This window comes from Pipra filicauda, unplaced genomic scaffold (genome assembly GCF_003945595.2).
Source record: "Pipra filicauda isolate LSUMZ 115617 unplaced genomic scaffold, ASM394559v2 scaffold249_size1133689_pilon, whole genome shotgun sequence".
Lineage (NCBI taxonomy): Eukaryota > Metazoa > Chordata > Aves > Passeriformes > Pipridae > Pipra > Pipra filicauda.
In genome coordinates, this window is record NW_024104364.1 from 720,486 (window position 1) to 737,134 (window position 16,649).

General features: G+C 57.7%; 1 protein-coding gene across 2 annotated transcripts; it reads left to right on the forward strand.

Annotated features, from left to right (window-relative positions):
- Positions 1 to 6,684: 6,684 nt before the first annotated feature.
- On the forward strand, positions 6,685 to 15,715 carry PPM1J (protein phosphatase, Mg2+/Mn2+ dependent 1J). 2 transcript variants are annotated; one of them, XM_027746287.2, is made up of 10 exons: positions 6,685 to 6,962; positions 8,191 to 8,317; positions 8,834 to 9,145; positions 9,631 to 9,743; positions 11,302 to 11,386; positions 12,908 to 13,026; positions 13,203 to 13,266; positions 13,448 to 13,555; positions 13,685 to 13,836; positions 14,091 to 15,715. In XM_027746287.2, exons 1-10 carry the CDS (start codon positions 6,700 to 6,702, stop codon positions 14,236 to 14,238), a joined length of 1,491 nt encoding a protein of 496 aa, XP_027602088.1. In that variant the 5' UTR covers positions 6,685 to 6,699; the 3' UTR covers positions 14,239 to 15,715. The 2 variants fall into 2 exon arrangements, with proteins under 2 accessions (XP_027602088.1, XP_039237878.1); XM_039381944.1 differs by lacking the exons at positions 11,302 to 11,386; positions 12,908 to 13,026.
- Positions 15,716 to 16,649: the final 934 nt, after the last annotated feature.

A 16,649-nucleotide genomic window follows, 5' to 3' on the forward strand; every position in this document is an offset into this window, starting at 1 on the left:
GGCGGCGGCGGCGGCGGCGCGGGGCTGTGCGGGGCTGGGCGGGGGCGGCGGGCGCGGAGCCGAGCGGAGCCCGGCGGCCCCGGTGCCGGCGAGAAGGGGCGCAGCGCCGCCTGCTGCTGCCGCCGCCCCGGGACCGGCCCCGCGATCCCCGCCCGCCACCGGCACCGGCCCCGCGATCCCCGCCCGCCACCGGCACCGGCTGCTGCCGCCGCCCCGGGACCGGCCCCGCGATCCTCTCCCGGCACCGGCACCGGCTGCTGCCGCCGCCCCCGGGACCGGCCCCGCGATGCCCGGGCTGGCACCGGCACCGGCTGCGCTCCCAGCCGCCCGCCGCCGCCGCCCCCGCCTGCAAGGGCGGCTGCCCCGCCCCGGTCAGCCCCGGTGCCCGTCAAGGCGGCCGGGGAGGGGAGGAACGGGCAGAGAGAGAGAGAATTTACCGGAAAAAAAATCACGGGGTGATGGTGGCCCTGTGAGCAACGAGGGGCACGGAGCGGTGCGGGGATGGATGGACGGACGGACGGACAGACAGACGCACAGACAAACTGACTGACTGCTGGCCCTGCTCCTGTGGCACTCTCAAAGCATGAGCCTGGTCAGAGCTCATCTACCCAAAAACTAGAGGGGTACTGAACGGTGTGGGGATGGACGGACAGATGGACAGATGGACGCACTCCTGCAGCCCTCTCCTCCTCGAAGGGGGAGCCTGACTTTGGTGTCAACCCACCAAAACTCACAGCTTTCCTGGAACCAAGGACTGCTGAAATACCTGGCTCTGGCTCTGCAGGAGACTCACTCTGATGTTGGGCCAACGTCCCAACTGGGCCAGTTCCTTCCCCAGAGCAGCTCCAGGCCGGGCCAGCAAACCCCTCCCGGTGCCCCCCAGGATACAGCTCCAGTCACAACAGGCAGCAACAGGCTTTAAAACGCCAACAAACAGCAAGAGCAAAGGTTGAATTTTCACAATTGCTGCCGGGAGTTAGACCAGCAGCCTCAACACAGCTGAGGCAGAGGCTGGAGTTACATACTCTCATTTTCTTTGCTTTGTTCAAACCCATCTGCACATCGATGAAAGCCTTTGGTTTCTGAAGACAGCTCACTGCTTACTCCTGGACCTTCCAACCCACCACTCAGCTGGAAGCACGGAATGATTTCCAAGGCCAATCTGAGTTACAGATCAACGGCAGCTGTTCAGACAAATCACACGTGGGCAGTTTGCAAATCTCCCAGCCATTTGCTTTCCATGGGATCCCTGAAGCCTTTGTGCAGCCCCCCTCCCTTCCCAGGAAAGCAGCCCTTGGAAAGGGCTCTGCTGAGAGCCCTGGCCATGTTCAAATCCCTGGCAGCCTCCCCTGGGCACTGTCCCTCCTGGCACTACCACCCCATGCCCAGGGAGATGCCCTGAGGTCCCCCCTGGGGGACCCACAGCCTTGACTTCTTCCCCAGGGGAATAATCCCCCCAAAATGCACACAGGGATCCAGGGCAGAGGACCCCAGCCCACGACAAGATTAGGTTCCTTTGCTGTTTTATCTAAAGAAACCAAGTTCCTTTTTCCCCTTTTATAGAGTCAAAATTGCCATATGTTGAATTCCAATTAGTTAGACTTGGTTGCTCAAAAGAAAAAAGGAAAAGCTCTACAAGATTAACCCAAGCCCCAGTAATAAGATATTAAGGAAATACAAGCATCTCATTTTTCAGATCAGAGGGTTTTAATAATAATGACAAAAATCAATACGAAACTAAATTAAATCTGCTGTTTATATTCATCAGGTAATTTGATCGAGAGGCTGCCAATTCAGGTCTCTAGTGCTGTGATAAGTAAATACAAACACGCTACTTTCACATCACAAAGTTTTAGTGGAATGATCAAGAGCAAATGCAATCAAAACTATTTTTCACACCAGCCAAATTCCAATTAAATTAGGCCAGATTATTTATTAAGGAAGCCTACAAAACTCCAGCTCTTTATTGATGTAATGATATAGAAATACAAACTTGCTGCTTTCCAGACCACAGCATTTAAATGCAGGGGAAGAATTAAGACTTCAGTAAAACTGGTTTAATTTAAATTCTGCTGGAAGTAAACACAGTAATTCCTCCTCCTCATCATCCTGACTTCCTACTGAGTGTCCAGGAGCAGCCTTCAGCCTCACTCTCTTCTCTGGTTGTGGTTTCAAGGATGGAGGGACCCAAGTTTTTAGTAACCATAAAAAGATAAATTTGGCAAGGAAAGGAACATCACTAGAAAATCTCAGCAATGATTCCTGATGAATCCTTAGTGATGGATCCTGCTCCCTTGCAAGAAATCGTTTCCCCTTAGACCAGGTGTCTGTCACATGCCTGGAACCCTTCTGTGCCTTCCAGACGAAGAAGAAAACTCATGGACTGGGGCTTGGGGTACAAGGCAAGTGTTTGGGGCAGATGGTTATGCAAAAGCAGATGGACACACCAGAAGACTTCAAATCCTCAGTGCAATCAACTTATCTGCAGCTGCTAATAGGCAGAGGCATCCAAATTATTTTATTAAAGCGGGAAAAATCAGAACTGACATTTTATCGCGCCCTCTTTTCAGTGGGGCTCTGAATTCAGGTTCAAGTTTATTTACCCCCTTCCTCTGAGGAGGCCCTGGCGCCTCCAGGCTGTCTCAGCACCAAGCACCCAGCTCTGAGGGTTTTGTTCCCTTTTCAGAAGACTCTGCTGACAACAGGGAATTGCAGCACAGATTCCCAGCCTGCCAACACGGCAGTCCAGGAGGGAGGATCTCCCGGGAGCCTGGGCACTGCTGCACAGGCAGGGAGCAGTCCTGCTCCTTTCACCCTCCAAGATGTGGGTCTGAGCCCCCCAGCTGAAAAATAAGTTCCCCAAAGGCTCCATAAATTCTGAATAGCCTTATTATCACACACTTATTGTTGTCCTTCTCTATTTCTACTGTCAGGCGATGTTATATGAGACCAGGAGCTCCCGAAGACTTTGAGAGCAGAATTAAGAATGAAGATCCCTTGGGAGATGTGCAAGGGGTATGGAAGATTTTGAAGCAGCAGAGGGGGAAAAGCCAAGTGATCCAAGGAGGTTAACGTGCCGCCCTCCCTCTGCTCTGCAGCAGGGAGAGCAGAGGGTAAAACCCTCTGGGAATCTGCACCAAATCCAGGTCATCTGCTCTGCAAAACACTGAGGCATTTACCTGCAGAGAGGTCACACAGTACCCGGAGCAGCAACGCTCCAAAGGCTTCTCTGCACTCCAGCAAGAGCAGACAGGGAATAAAGATGTGTGGCTGCAATCAAATTATCCCTTCAAAGAAATAACAATAAATTCCGAACTTCCCAATTACAGGGGACAGGCAAACCTTGGAAACCATTAAGAGCTGCTTCTTCTGCTGATGAATTATCCAGAGTGCACAGAGCTATTTGCTGAGCTTCACTGTATTACACTAATTATAAATTAATATATTGCTCATTACGCAGTCAGGCTGTACAGTCAACTAATGCACTGCTGCAAAGAGCCCGTTTTAAAACATCCTCTGGTACTTTTATGATCTAGATGTTTAATTTGCTTCTGTTCTGCCTTAAATGCCACCAACATGTCATTCTTCCACAAAGAAATATCCCTGGCTCCATCCTACCTCCTTTTGGGCTCAGCAACATAGATGAAGGATGGAAGTTAGAAAGGCTTTTCCAATGCTAAGCAGTTGCATGAGAAATTAAGCAAAACAGTATAACTTAAGCCTAATTCCTGTGTTAGTAGTTTTTAAATCACTGTTTACCATGGCAGCAGGCTGGCAGGGGATTACTGGCACTGGTGCCAGTGCTCCCCACGGACACGTGGCTGCTGCCCTGCTCAGCTCAGCTCCTCTTGCCCTGCCCAGACACAGGTAGAACCAGCAAAAGGGCTGCTCTTCTCAAAGAAAATGGCTTTCTGAAAGTAATTAAAATCCCTGCTTCTTTGAAATAAAGCTTTTCATTTAAAAGGGGCTTTGGAAAATTGTTCCTCCAGTTCCCCTGCAGAAATTAAAAGGAGTTATTTTCATTATCCGTTTTCACGAGGCTTGGTCCAGAAACAGAGGTGATGTCATAACCTTACATCTCCTCCCTTCTGCATAGGCAAACCCTCAGCTGTTAAGGAGGGAAGGGAGAATATGGGAATTCCTGCTCCCCCTGGAGCTGTGGGGCAGGGAGACATTGGCTGAAGAGGAGGAGGAAACACCCATGTCCAGGTCCATCAGAAATGCTCAAATGATGCTGAGCTACAGAGAATCCTCGGATTTAGATGAGCCTGAGGAATCCCACCAGCTCCGGGGGTTGCAGGAGAAAGTCTGCCTGGCTTTGCAGCTCTTTGTAACACTTGAGGAGTGTTTCTGCTGAAACAGTGCTGCTGAAGGATCACCTGGAGCTGTGCCCATGTACAGTGAGTGCCTGAACCCCCCTGTTCAGGGAGGGACACTTTGGGTGAGATGGGCTGGCATGGGAAGCACGAGCATCCCAGGCAGGACTCCCAGAGGGATGGGAAGAGCGAAGGGCAGAGCTGCTGGCATCCAAAGTGGTCATTTACTGGCACTGGTCTCCCCACTCTCTTAGTCTGACTCAGTCTACATCATCTGCATCCCCAGGCCTTGTGCCAGGCAGCCTTGTGAAGGGGAACACCAGCCTCACAGACAAGGAGGAACCTTCACGTGGGGCTGGCAGGTAAGATGAATAGGAGGAAACGGAGCCCTCTTTCTTGGAAAACGGTTGTTAGCACTGCATTGTTTCAGGGAGGCTTCCTGCAGAGTGTTTACATGTCAGACCATTCTCTCAGTTCGTGCTCAGTGTAACGGAAACAACAAATATCAAACAGGGTCAGAGAATTCATTCTGGAAACTGCCATTTCCTTCTTTCCAAGGAAAGCATCCTGGTGACTCAGCAGGACAGAGCAGATTGGTGGTCCCACAGAGGGGAGACACATTCCCCGGAGAATCCCATGATTTTCAGCCTTAATAAACAAGAATTAGTGCACTCAGAGTATCTGGGAGCTTCCCTATGTAACCAGCAGCAAGATGGGGATGAGGGGGAAGGAGCTGAGGAAAGGACCCAGGGCTGCTGGAGAGGCAGCAGAGGGCTGCTGGCCTCAGACTGGAGAGGTTGTGTTGGAAAGGACTTTGAAGGTCACCTAGTTCCAACCCCACCCACTAGATCAGGTCCCGAAGGGTTCAGAAAGAGCTTAAAAGGGTACTGAAGACCTTAAAGTTTGGGATTAGAAGATGGGAATACAGGGAGTACTGAACAACTTCTGCAGTGTGATCCTAATAGTCTGGTACAGTCTGAAGAGCTCTGGCTGAAGACGGCTAAAGCCTAGAGGGCTCAACAGAGCTGCTTCTGCTCAGAACTTACAGTGCAAAAGCCCTGTGTGGACAGGAATAAGTGGTTCCTCTGTGGTGCTCAGAGCACCGGGGCACACAAAGTGTAAGAAACAGCCTCAATTTTACTTTAGAGCAGGCAAGTACTGAGTTTTTTCACCAGTTTTTTTTTTTTGTTCTCACAGGAGCCCAGAAGGCAGGGAGGTGCTGAGGTCAGGCTGTGAGAGCGATGGTGTTTACGCTGCCGGCTCTTCCCCTCCCAGCTAGGGAGGATGTGTTGTTCTGGGTCAGCTAAATCCGCATCCTGCTCACGCTGGAGCGCAGCATCCTGGGTGAAAGGGAGGGAGGGAGAGGTTCAGCTCTGAGCCCTCTCACGGTACCTCCCCGCTCCTCCGCAGGCTGCTGGTTATTAATAGCCCGGCATGGCCGCGCGTGGGCTGATGAGCGCAGGGGGGGTGACAAAGCGCCCGGCGCTGGACGGGGATGTTGTACCGGAGTAGGTGGCTCTGCGGGAGCCCTGGGACGATCCAGGCGGGAAACCCACCTGCCGACAAAGCGCAGGGAGGGGAGCCAGCCACGCGTGGGCAGGGCGAGCCTGTCCCCCCGCAGCCGCACCTCCAGCCGGGAAAAAAAGACTTTCCCGGAGCCTTTGCTGCGCAGCGATGGCTCGTGTCCCCGGTGCTTCCAGCGGGATGCCCCGTCCCTCCCCGGGAGGAGCTCGCCCTCCGCCCGGCTGCGGAATAACGGCGTGGGAGTCATTCCCAGGAAGGGCTCGACCTCCTCCCGGCTGCGGGAAAACGGCGGGGGGGCCATTCCCAGGGAGGGCTCATTCTCCGCCTGCTGAGGGGTAGCGGGTGGGGGGGAGGTGTGTCCCGCTCGCCCTCTTCCCGGCTGCGGGATAACGGCGCGGGGGGAGGGCGTCATTCCATTCCCCGGGAGGGCTCTCCCTCCTCCCGGCTGTGGGATAACGGCGGAGGGGGTCATTCCATTCCGCGGGAGGGCTCTCCCTCCTCCCGGCTGTGGGATAACGGCGGAGGGGGTCATTCCATTCCCCGGGAGGGCTCTCCCTCCTCCCGGCTGTGGGATAACGGCGGAGGGGGTCATTCCATTCCCCGGGAGGGCTCTCCCTCCTCCCGGCTGTGGGATAACGGCGGAGGGGGTCATTCCATTCCCCGGGAGGGCTCTCCCCCCTCCCGGCTGCGGGATAACGGCGGGCGATGCGCGGACGCGCTGCGGCGCTGAGCTGCCGCGCCTGGTTCCCCCCCCACCCACACACCGCACCGCACCGCGGCGGGGCGGGAGGCGGGGCGGGGCGGCGGGCTCGGCTCGGCTCGGCCCCGCTCGGCTCGGTTTGGCCCCGCTCGGCTCGGGATGCTGCTGCGGGTGCGCGCCGCCGTGGCGCAGCTGGCGGCGGGGCTGGGCGCGGGGGCGGGCGCGCAGCCCCCCGCCGAGCCCCGGGGCGGCGGGGCCGGGGCCGGGAGCGGGGCATCGCCGCCCGCGGCCGCGTTCTGCCGGCCGGCCTTCCTGCAGCTGACGCCCGAGGAGCTGCGCCGCGCCGACGATCACACCGGGCGGGCCGTGCAGAGCCCCCGCGACGGCCGCCGCCGCCTGCCCTGGAGGACGGGATACGCCGAGTAAGGACCGGGACTGGGAGCGGGAGCGGGACTGGGACTGGGAGCGGCACCGGAGGCGGTTTGCAGCCCGAAGAGGGCGAGGTGGCACCGCTCGGCACCGGAGCGGGGACCCTGGGGACAAAAGTGGGTCGCGACGCGCGGTGAGCTGCGTGTGTCCCTTTCCCAGCAGCGCTGTGGATGCCCGCGGTGGGAGAGCATCGGCGGGGCGCTGTGCTCTCACCCATCCCCCGGGGGAGTCAGGACTCTTCTGTCCTTTTCTGTTTTCTGCACTTTTCGCACGACGCGCGGTGTCACCGATGGGGAACTGACACCGAGGGCGAAGGAGCTGCGGCGGCTCTGGCAGGACTCGAGGGGGAGCAGGGAGCTGGGGCCTTCCCTTGGGAGCGGGACTGATTGCGACTTCCCCTTCAAGGGTCTGATTCTCTTCTCCTTTCACTCGTTGCGAGTTTCACCCCTAAAAGAAAGCAGGTGGGGAAGGTCAGGGTTTGAGGGCTTTTGCCGCTCAGTGCTGTCAGCCCAGTCCTGCACCCCTTCCTTAAGCTGATCTTCCCGATACCCTTGGAGATACTGGAGTAGGAGTACCCAGAGCAAAAAACTACCCTTTTCGGTCTCCCAAGACTTCTTTCTGCAAACTACTTGAAAAGTCTGTGCCCTAAGCACAGTCACCCTGTCGTGCATATTTACAGCTTCCTCCCGTGAGCAGGTTCTGCAATCTAGACCTGAAATCTGCTGTGTCAGCACAGGCTGGGAAAAGTCAGTGTGAATCTCTTTGCAAAAGTCCTGCTGGTTTCGTCAGCGTCACCTTCTCCCCTCCTTCCCAGAGGTCCCTGCTCCCTCCCTAGAAGAGATGGGACGTGGGTGAGGCTGTGATCCTGTCCATGAGTCCTGGCTGGGGGTGTGTGTGTGAGGCTGGTTCAGGTTTTTGGGCAATTGCTCTGCTTGTGGCAGCAAACACAGCTTGTTTTTGGTCACCTCCCTCGGTGGGTGCCCAGACAACTGCCCCGCCCTGGACCCCGCTGTGGGTGGGACCCAGTACTGCTGCTGGCCCCAGATCAACCCACACAACTGGTCTGGGACAGCTGGGACAGGACAGGAACATCTGTGGAAGCATCCCCGGGGAAACAGGGACACGAGTGGAGGGTTGGGGGGGATGAGATGCTACGGGGTGACCTTTGCTGGAACATGATGTGAAAAGAAAGAGCATTTACACCTCGTTTCCTCCCGGCAGGGTGATAAATGCAGGGAAGAGCCAGCACAATGAGGACCAGGCGTGCTGCGAGGTGGTCTTTGTGGAGAGGAGGCCCAGCCCGAGGGGCCGGCTCATGTCCCGGGAAGGCTGCGGGGAGCTGGACGGGGTGAGAGCCGCGGAGGTGTGGCCAGGCAGGGACGCGACAGGGAGGGTGCCCGGCAGCAGAGCACGGGATGGAGCATGTGGGGATGTGTGTGCCCTGGGGGTTCCCTTGGTTCCCAGACTGGCTGCCCCTGCTCCCTGCCAGCTCCTGCCATCCTCCATCCCCATGGGACTGCCCCAGGGCTGGCTGGCCCAGTGAAACCACTGGCCCACGTGCCCCGGGGGGCTGCAGAGGTGGCTGCAGTGGTGGCCCCGTGGTGCCTCCCCTCTGGAGGAGCCGGCTGCTGGAGGAGTGCTGCTGGCAGAACGAGGTGTCTGATGCAGGGCTGGGCTCCAGCCAGGGACCAGCCGTGTCCAGACACCCTTGGTCAGCTGCCCACGTCACTCCTGCCTGTGCTGGGACCTGCGAGACCGAGGCAGGGCCCCGTGTCACTGTCAGCTGGTGGCCCCAGCTGCTCTGAATTCCCCGTCCCATCTGCTTCCTCCCAGGCTTGTTTAACCTTCCCTTTTCTCCCTGCAGGGCAGGAAGGGTTTTTATTTCCACTACTGGGCCCTGTTTGACGGCCATGCAGGCAGTGGTGCTGCTGTCATGGCATCCGAGAAGCTCCACGTGCACATCTGTGAGCAGCTCCGGGACCTCGTGGACATCCTGCAGGACCCCTCCCCTCCTCCCATCTGCCTCCCACATGGCCCTGGGGATCCAACCCGGGTGTCAGTCGCAGAGGACGACGGGGAGGTCCCCAACGACGCTGTGCCACGGTTTCACCTGGAGAAAGCCGTGTCCCACGAGAGCCTGGTGATCGGCGCCATCGAGAACGCCTTCAAGCACATGGTGAGGAACCTCTGCCTGGGGGGTCGCCCAGGGCATCCCCTCACAGCGTCCCTTTGCTGTCTGTGTCTGCATCAGCTTGTCCCCTCTGGCAAAAGACAGCTCTGGAGCGAGGAGGGGGCCACAGGGATGGTCTTGGAGAGGGCACTGTGACGCCCCATATTTTGGGGGTTCAGGACGCAGAGGCTTTGGGGCCCAGGCCTGTGTGGGTGCCGAGGGTTTTGTTGTACTTTGTTCCAGCAGTCCCACCTGTTCCCCTCTTGTCTTACTCTTTCTTGCCCACTCCACTGCCCCAGTGAAGCCACATTCCCAGCTGCCCCATGGGACCCCTGACCCCCCCCAAGCCCTACATCCACCCCTGGGCTGTGTGGAGAAACGTACCCTGGCTGACCACTGCTCCCCAGCTGGAGCTGAGATGCTGCTGGAGCAGCTGGTATTATTTGGGGCCCCCCACCCACCCTGCCTGCAGCCACTCTCTGTCTCCACAGGACGACCAGATCGAGCGGGAGCGGGGGGCCCAGCACCTCGCTGGGGGCTGCTGTGCCCTGGCTGCCATCTACCTCATGGGCAAGTTCTACGTGGCCAACGCTGGTGACAGCAGGTACAGCCCCCCCAGGGCAGCCCTCACCTTTCTCCTGGTGATTGGGGAGCACTCTGGTAGAGCAGGGTGGTGCCGGAGGCCTGGCTGGTGAGGAGCACCCACCTCCATCCCTGCCTTGGGGAGGGCAGAGGTACCAGGGCTGGGCAGAGCCCCCCCCTGCCTGCTGCATGCCTTGGGGACAATGTGCCCTGATGTGATCTCTGTGTTTGCCTGGTGCACAGGTAGGGCTGCGGAATCGCCTCCCAAAATCTGGGACTTGCTCCCTTCCTTCCCTGCAGCATCCTGTCTGCTTTCCCAGATGGCTCTGGATCACACCACAGCCCCTGCTGCTGGTGCTGACCCGGGCTGCAAGCTGGGGAGTGAAAATTGCCCTCAGCAAAGCTTTCAAAAATCTGCAAGAAGTCGTTTTAGGGCACATGTCCCACCAGTGACCTGTTTTGGGAGAAGGACACGCAAATCTGTGTGCAGACAAGTGAAGTGGGAGCTGGGAGCTCAAGAATTTTGACTGCCATGTGCATTTCCTGGGGTGGGTGGGTTACTGGGTAACTGCACCTGAGTGTGCTCATATCCCCAGGCAGTGGCAGGAAGGCAGGTCCACCTTATGGTGAGGGTGAAGCTGGTTTGAATTGCCCTGTATTAATCACAGGATCACAGAATGGGTTGGGTTGGAAGGGACCTTAAACTAGACCAGGTTGCTCCAAGACCTGTCCAACCTGGCCTCGAACACTCCCAGGGAGGGGGAATCCACAGCTTCTCTGGGTATTTACTGCAGGTTACCTTGTCCTCAGCAGTGTCAGGCCACCAAATACAAGCTCTGGTTGGTTTTCTGAGGCTGGATGTGCTTCCAGCTCTGGGACAGAGGACAAGGAGATCCTTCATGCCTCTGCTTTTGGGAGCAGGCCCCCTCCATGGCAGCAGCAGACAGGCACCAGCTGTGCAGGATGGCAGCGTGCATGGGGTCCTGAGGCTGTAACTGTGCTTCTGGGCGAGGGTCTGTGTTCTCTCCCCGGGCATCAGACACTGCCAGAGCTGGGACAGCAGGTGGGACAGATCCTCAAGCCCCCCATGATATCCAGAAACATCTCATAATCAGACTTTTATGTTATTTTAACATATCAAACCATCAGAGCAGCCCCAGCAGTGAGTGACAGTGCTGGTGTGGGCCAGGCATGTGCACCCATGTCCTACTACAGGTGATTTCTGCCCCTCCCGTGTGCTGGAGGGGCAGCACCACAAAAGGAGGGTGCCCCACCTTTGTGCTGCTCCTTCTCTGACCACATCCTGTCCTTTGGTTTGCTCTGCTTCATTCCCCTCTTCCCCATGCTTCTCTCCCATTTTCCCTTCTTCCCTGTCCTGTGCAGGTGGGAGGGATGCCATGCCCTGCCCAGGGGGACACTGGAGCCAGGAAGCAGCTCCCAGCTCAGGCTGGGAAGAGGGCAGGCAGAGCAGGGCAAGAGGTTGCACCGCTCTCAGGAATCAGCCCTTGAGGGCTGGGCTCAGCTCCCCACCATGTCTCCTCTTCTCCTCTCTAATCTCATCCTTCCATGTTTCATTGCAGGGCCATTATCATCCGTAACGGGGAAATCATTCCAATGTCCAGGGAGTTTACTCCAGAGACAGAGAGGCAGAGGCTGCAGTTTTTAGTAAGAAAGACCTTTCTTCTAACCTCATTCCTGCTGAACCACCTCCTGGCCCCTTCCCAGCCCCCCCACTCTGCCTGCTGGGCTGCTGCCATGGTGGGGCCCTGGAGCTGAAGGAGCCCCATGGCTGGGACCTGCTGATGGCATTTATCCATCCCAGTCTGCTCACTGGGATGAGGAGAGGCTCCGGGATGCAGGGAGCTGGCATGGGGGCATCTCGTGGCTGGCAGAGCCCTGGTTTGCTGCAGGGTCAGTGTGAGGGGCTGTGACTGCAAGCCTGGCCTAGCCAGGAGCTGGAGATCCCGGGCTTTTGGCGTGGGGCCGGATCGGGATGGTCACACGGAGCCAGTTTGGTCCATCTTGCCCTGCTCCTGCCCAGGGGACAGGGAGCATCCCCTGCCCGAGCTGCTGTGACCAGGAGGAGTGTGGCTCTGCTCCCTCCACCCGCTGTGCTCCCTCCCACGGTCACAGGAGTCACAGTTCTCCTGCAGAGTCCTACTTTCTTCCCTGGCTGCTCCCTGAGGAGTCGGAGCTGACGTGTGCCAGCAGGTTTCTGGCTTGCTCCCTGTCCCTGTCCTGGACAAACCCTCCAGTGCCACCCAGGGAGACTTTTTAAGGTTATAAAGACCTCTCTGAGGGCAGCACAGGGGAGGAGGCGTTTGTGTTGGAGAAGGTCTTGCTGGATGTGATTTCCTGGCTTGCAACGTACTTGGAAAAACACTGAGGCGTTTTTTCTTGAATCTATTTTTGAATGACCAAGAGGAGGAAACTGCTGTGAGTGGGATCCTCTCCAGCTGGCTGTGAGGGGCAGGGCACGGGCTGGGGACAGGCACATGGTGCTCTGCCACATGATGCCCAGGCTGTGGTCAGGGCTCCTCTGGAGCGGGATGGGGGTCTCCACACCTCTGCACCAAACCACCTCCACGCCGTCTTCCCAAAGGATCTCCTCCTCTCTTTTGGCTCTTTCTTTCCCCATCTGCATTTTCCAGCTCTCCCTGTTCCTGGTCCCCTGCACGCCGTGCTCCAGGAGGGCTTGGGGCTGCCATGGAAAGGGCTCTGTGCTGCTCTTTGTCCCTTTTCATGGCTGCAGCCGGGACACTGGTTTGGAAAAGACCCATCCCTCTTTTCCTTGGCGAGTGCCATGCCCTGTGCTGAGCCTGGCATCCTGGGGGGTTTGCAGCTGTGACTCCTCCTGGGCAAATTCCAGCTTCTCCTGGAATTTGCTAGGTTTTGGTTCCTTCTGGAGATCCTTATTTGCCAAAACTCTCCACGCAAAAGCTTCACCTTCTTGCTGGGTGCTGGCATGGCTGCCCCCAGCCCTGGTCTCCCCTCTGGGTGAGCACAGGTGGGTGGTTTGAAGCTGCTTTATCAGCACCTGTTAAAGTTGCTTCAGAGCAGAGGATTCCACCGTGGAATGTCAAAGCTGAGGTCCCGGTGGGCTGGTGGGTCCCACGTCTGGGCGGAGCTGGATCCACAGATCCCACTCTCCCAGCCCCGAGGCTGAGCTGCCCCTTCTTCCCACAGGCACTGCTGAGGCCTGAGCTGCTGGGGAAGGAGTTCACCCCCCTGGAGTTCCCCCGCAGGATCCAGCCCAAGGAGCTGGGGAAGAAGATGCTGTACAGGGACCAGAACATGAATGGCTGGTAACCCCCAACCCGCTGGTGACACTGGGGTCCTGCTGAGGTGGCTGCCCAGCTCCAGCCTCCCATTCCACAGGGCAGGAGGCTCTGGCATGCTGGGTACCCAGGCCCTGAGCAAGCAGGGGAGGTGCTGGAAGCCTTCACCTGCTGACACCTTGTCTTTGGCTTGTTTTAACCAGGGCTTACAAAAAGATAGAAGAGGATGACCTGAAGTTTCCACTTATCTACGGGGAGGGCAAAAAGGTGAAGTTCTGTGGCAGGAGTTGGGGGGTGGGTGTTGCTTCCCACCTGCCCTCAGTGATTTGGGGGTTTCAGGCTTGGTTTTGGTAGTGTTGCCATCACTCCAATGCCACCAGTTCTCAGCTGGGAATGGAGGTGGAGATGAAACGACTTAAAGTTCTCTTTTGATTCCAACATCCTCCAGGCCCGGATGATGGCCACAATCGGGGTCACACGGGGCCTGGGAGACCACGACCTCAAGGTGTTCAGCTCCAACATCCACATCAAGCCTTTCCTGTCCTGCTTCCCGGAGGTAAGCCTGGCTTCCAGCACCCAGGGGTTCCTGCAGCGGCGTGACCAGATCCATGGTGTGCCCAGTGCAGTGGGAACCTCCTCTGCCTCTCTGCCCCTCACCCTCCCATCTTGCCCCTCTGCTTGCCAGGTCAGGGTTTACGACCTCACACAGTACGAGCACTGCCCCGACGATGTTCTGGTCCTGGGCACCGACGGGCTCTGGGATGTCACCAACGACAAGGAGGTGGCTGGTGTGGTGATGGAGGTGCTGACGAGCTACGAGCCCAACGACCCCTGCAGGTGAGCTGTGAGTGGGCAGGGGGATGAGCATTCCAACACCTCCCCTTGGCCTGGCTCTTTGGAGCAGTGTCAGGGCCATGCATCCTTCTGGGCTCCACACACGCAGTGCTCCCCTGGATGTGCCTGTCTGAGCTCAGATCTCTCCAAGGGACCCTTCCCTGCACCTTGAGCTGCTCCAGCTTCTCCTTCCTTGCCAGGACGCTGCATCAGGGGCTCTGGGGTGGCTGCTGAGCTGTGCTCTGCTGTGCCCCCAGGTACACCATGGTGGCCCAGGAGCTGGTGGTGCGGTCCCGGGGGGTGCTGAAGGAGCGGGGCTGGCGGCTGGCCAACGACAAGCTGGGCTCCGGCGATGACATCTCCGTCTTCGTGATCCCTCTGGGTGGCCCGGGCAACTACACGTGATGCCCGGAGAGCCCGGGGCTCACCTCGCCTGGGTGGAGGTGAACGGGACACTGGCGCTGCCTCAGGGCCACCTCTCCCTCAAGCACTTGTTTCCTGAGCTGACCACGAGAAGAGTAAGAAACCTGGAGCCTCAGTCTGTGCCCCTGCCCAGAGCATCCCCTCCACCTGCTTGCATCCCAGCCCCAGGTGGAGACGGAGAGGCCTTGGATGGAGAGTGAAGACTGGGGTTGAGGGATGTTTTTGTGCTGCTACTTTCTCAATGCTGTGAAAAGTCTGAAGGCTCCCCGAGTCCTCAGTGTGTACTTTGCCCCTCGCCCTGGCTGTGCTGGTTCCAGCCCTGTGTGATGGCTGTGGGGCTGGTGGAGCACTTGTACCTGCTGCAGTCACCTCTTATCCCCTGCCCTGTGACCTTGGGACACTGAAGCTGCTGTTGGGGCTGGGCACTGGGGCTTGGATGGGATGTGGATGAGGACGGAGCCCCACTGGCAGCTGGGTGATGCTCAGCCCAGCACAAATCCAGCTGGGGGTGGTGTGGTGGTGAGTGAGCCCCACAATGGCCATCCCAGCTTTGTGCTCCCAATTTCCAGCCCCTCACACCTTTGTTCCAGTCGCATACCTTGTCTCAGTCTCTGGTTTGGGAGGATGGAGCAGTGACCAAGCCCTGCCATGCACCCAGAGCCCCAGGGAGGGATGAGCCATTGCACTGGTACTGGCTGTGCCACAGGTTCTGCCCCCACCCTCCTATGCCTTGGATCACTGCTGTGCTTCTAGAGCCAGTTATGTATTGACTGGAGAGCTGGGCTGGAAAGCATCTAAATCCTTTCTTGGTGTGGGGAGTCTATGAATGTATGTCTATATTTTTGAGTGGTTCTGAATTAGCAGCCGCACACAGAGCAGCCCTATTCAGGCGAGCTTAACAGCTTAACTGCGCGCTGTGGATCTGCTTAGCCCGGGGCTGGGAACCCACAATAAAAGCAGCTTGGTGTGACCAGGGTGGGGGCAGACAGCTCCCTCCCTTTCTTAATAATCTCAAAACTGTTGTAGGGCGGAGCGGGAGCAGTTGATCTCTGGGCAGGATCTTTGCATCACGCAGATCTCCCCCTGGGGCATCCATTTCCCGCACCTCTGCGGAGCGTTGCATCCTCCCAAACTGTGAGGGATTGTCCCATCCTGGCAGCGTGGAGGTGGGAAGAGCTGGGCCACGGTTCCTTGTTTGGCAAAGGCTCTGTGGCACCGGGAGTTTGTGTCCTGTCACTGGGCACGGACAGCTCTTGTAAGGTGTCACCTCCGATGAATGTTTGTCTCCTGTAACCAGTGAGATGTAAATAAACTGGGTGCACTTAATGGGAAGTGGAAGTGATCCAGTGAGATTTGAACCTGTTGGCATCCATGCTGAAGGGAGCAGGGAGTGGTGCCGGGGCCGGGAGCCTGTCCTTGCATAGCACTGTGTGTTTAAATAAAGGTTTTGCCACTTGCAGTCCCCGCTCCAAAGTCTTTCTATGCAGAGCTCCTGCAAAGAAGACTTACCTAAAAGCCAATTAGCTCTGATTAATTTATGTAGGCAGGCAAATAGGCCCAGGCAGAGCCATGTGAGCTGCTGTCCCTCTGCCCTTGGCACTGGTCAGAGCCCATGGAGTGTCCGTCTGTCGCCAGTCTGTGTGGTGCTGCTTCTCAGCTCCCTGGCTCTGGCTGGGAGGCAGTGGCAGTGACCAGTCTGGTGGGAATGGGAACATTACACAGGGAACGGAGGGATGGAAAGGCTGATGGTTTTCCTGTCTGTGGGGGAGGGAGCAGGGTGGGCTGTGGATGGAGGCACAACCTGGCAGGTCGAGGCTCCCAGGAATGTGACTGTCCCTCTCTGGGAGTTCAGGCACTCCAGCAGCAGCTACCTCTGCCTCAAGGGTGGGCTGCCTGCTGGAAGTATCCCTGCTGTTTCACATCCCTCTGACAGCCATCCAGTACCCCTGGTGCTCCTGATGCTCCCTCCACTCTTGTTTGCACAGCCCTGATCCCCTGGCACGATGCTTTTCGTGCTGGTGGCTGAGAACTGGCTCTGCTTTTCCAGGTCACTGCCTGAGAGCTGCTGGATAAGGCAAGGAGGCAGAGGCTGCATTTAAAGCTTCCTCTGTGGTTCCCTTTTTTACTAAGGAAACATTTCCTTTGGAACCAGCTCCTGGCCTGGGGCTTGATAAATTAAGAAAAATTGTCTTCAAGTCCTTAAAATAGCAGCAGTTTATGAGCCTGGGTCTGGGCCAGGCCCCTGGGGCTGCCTCTCCCTGGCTCAGGGACAGAGACTCTGCCCTGCAGCTGGGATGTTGGGGGGGGGAGCAGTCCTTCCTGACAACCTGTGGTGGGCCTGGGGAGCCAGAGCCCTGGCCAGCAGCACTGGGGTCACCTCAGTGCGGGGCCTG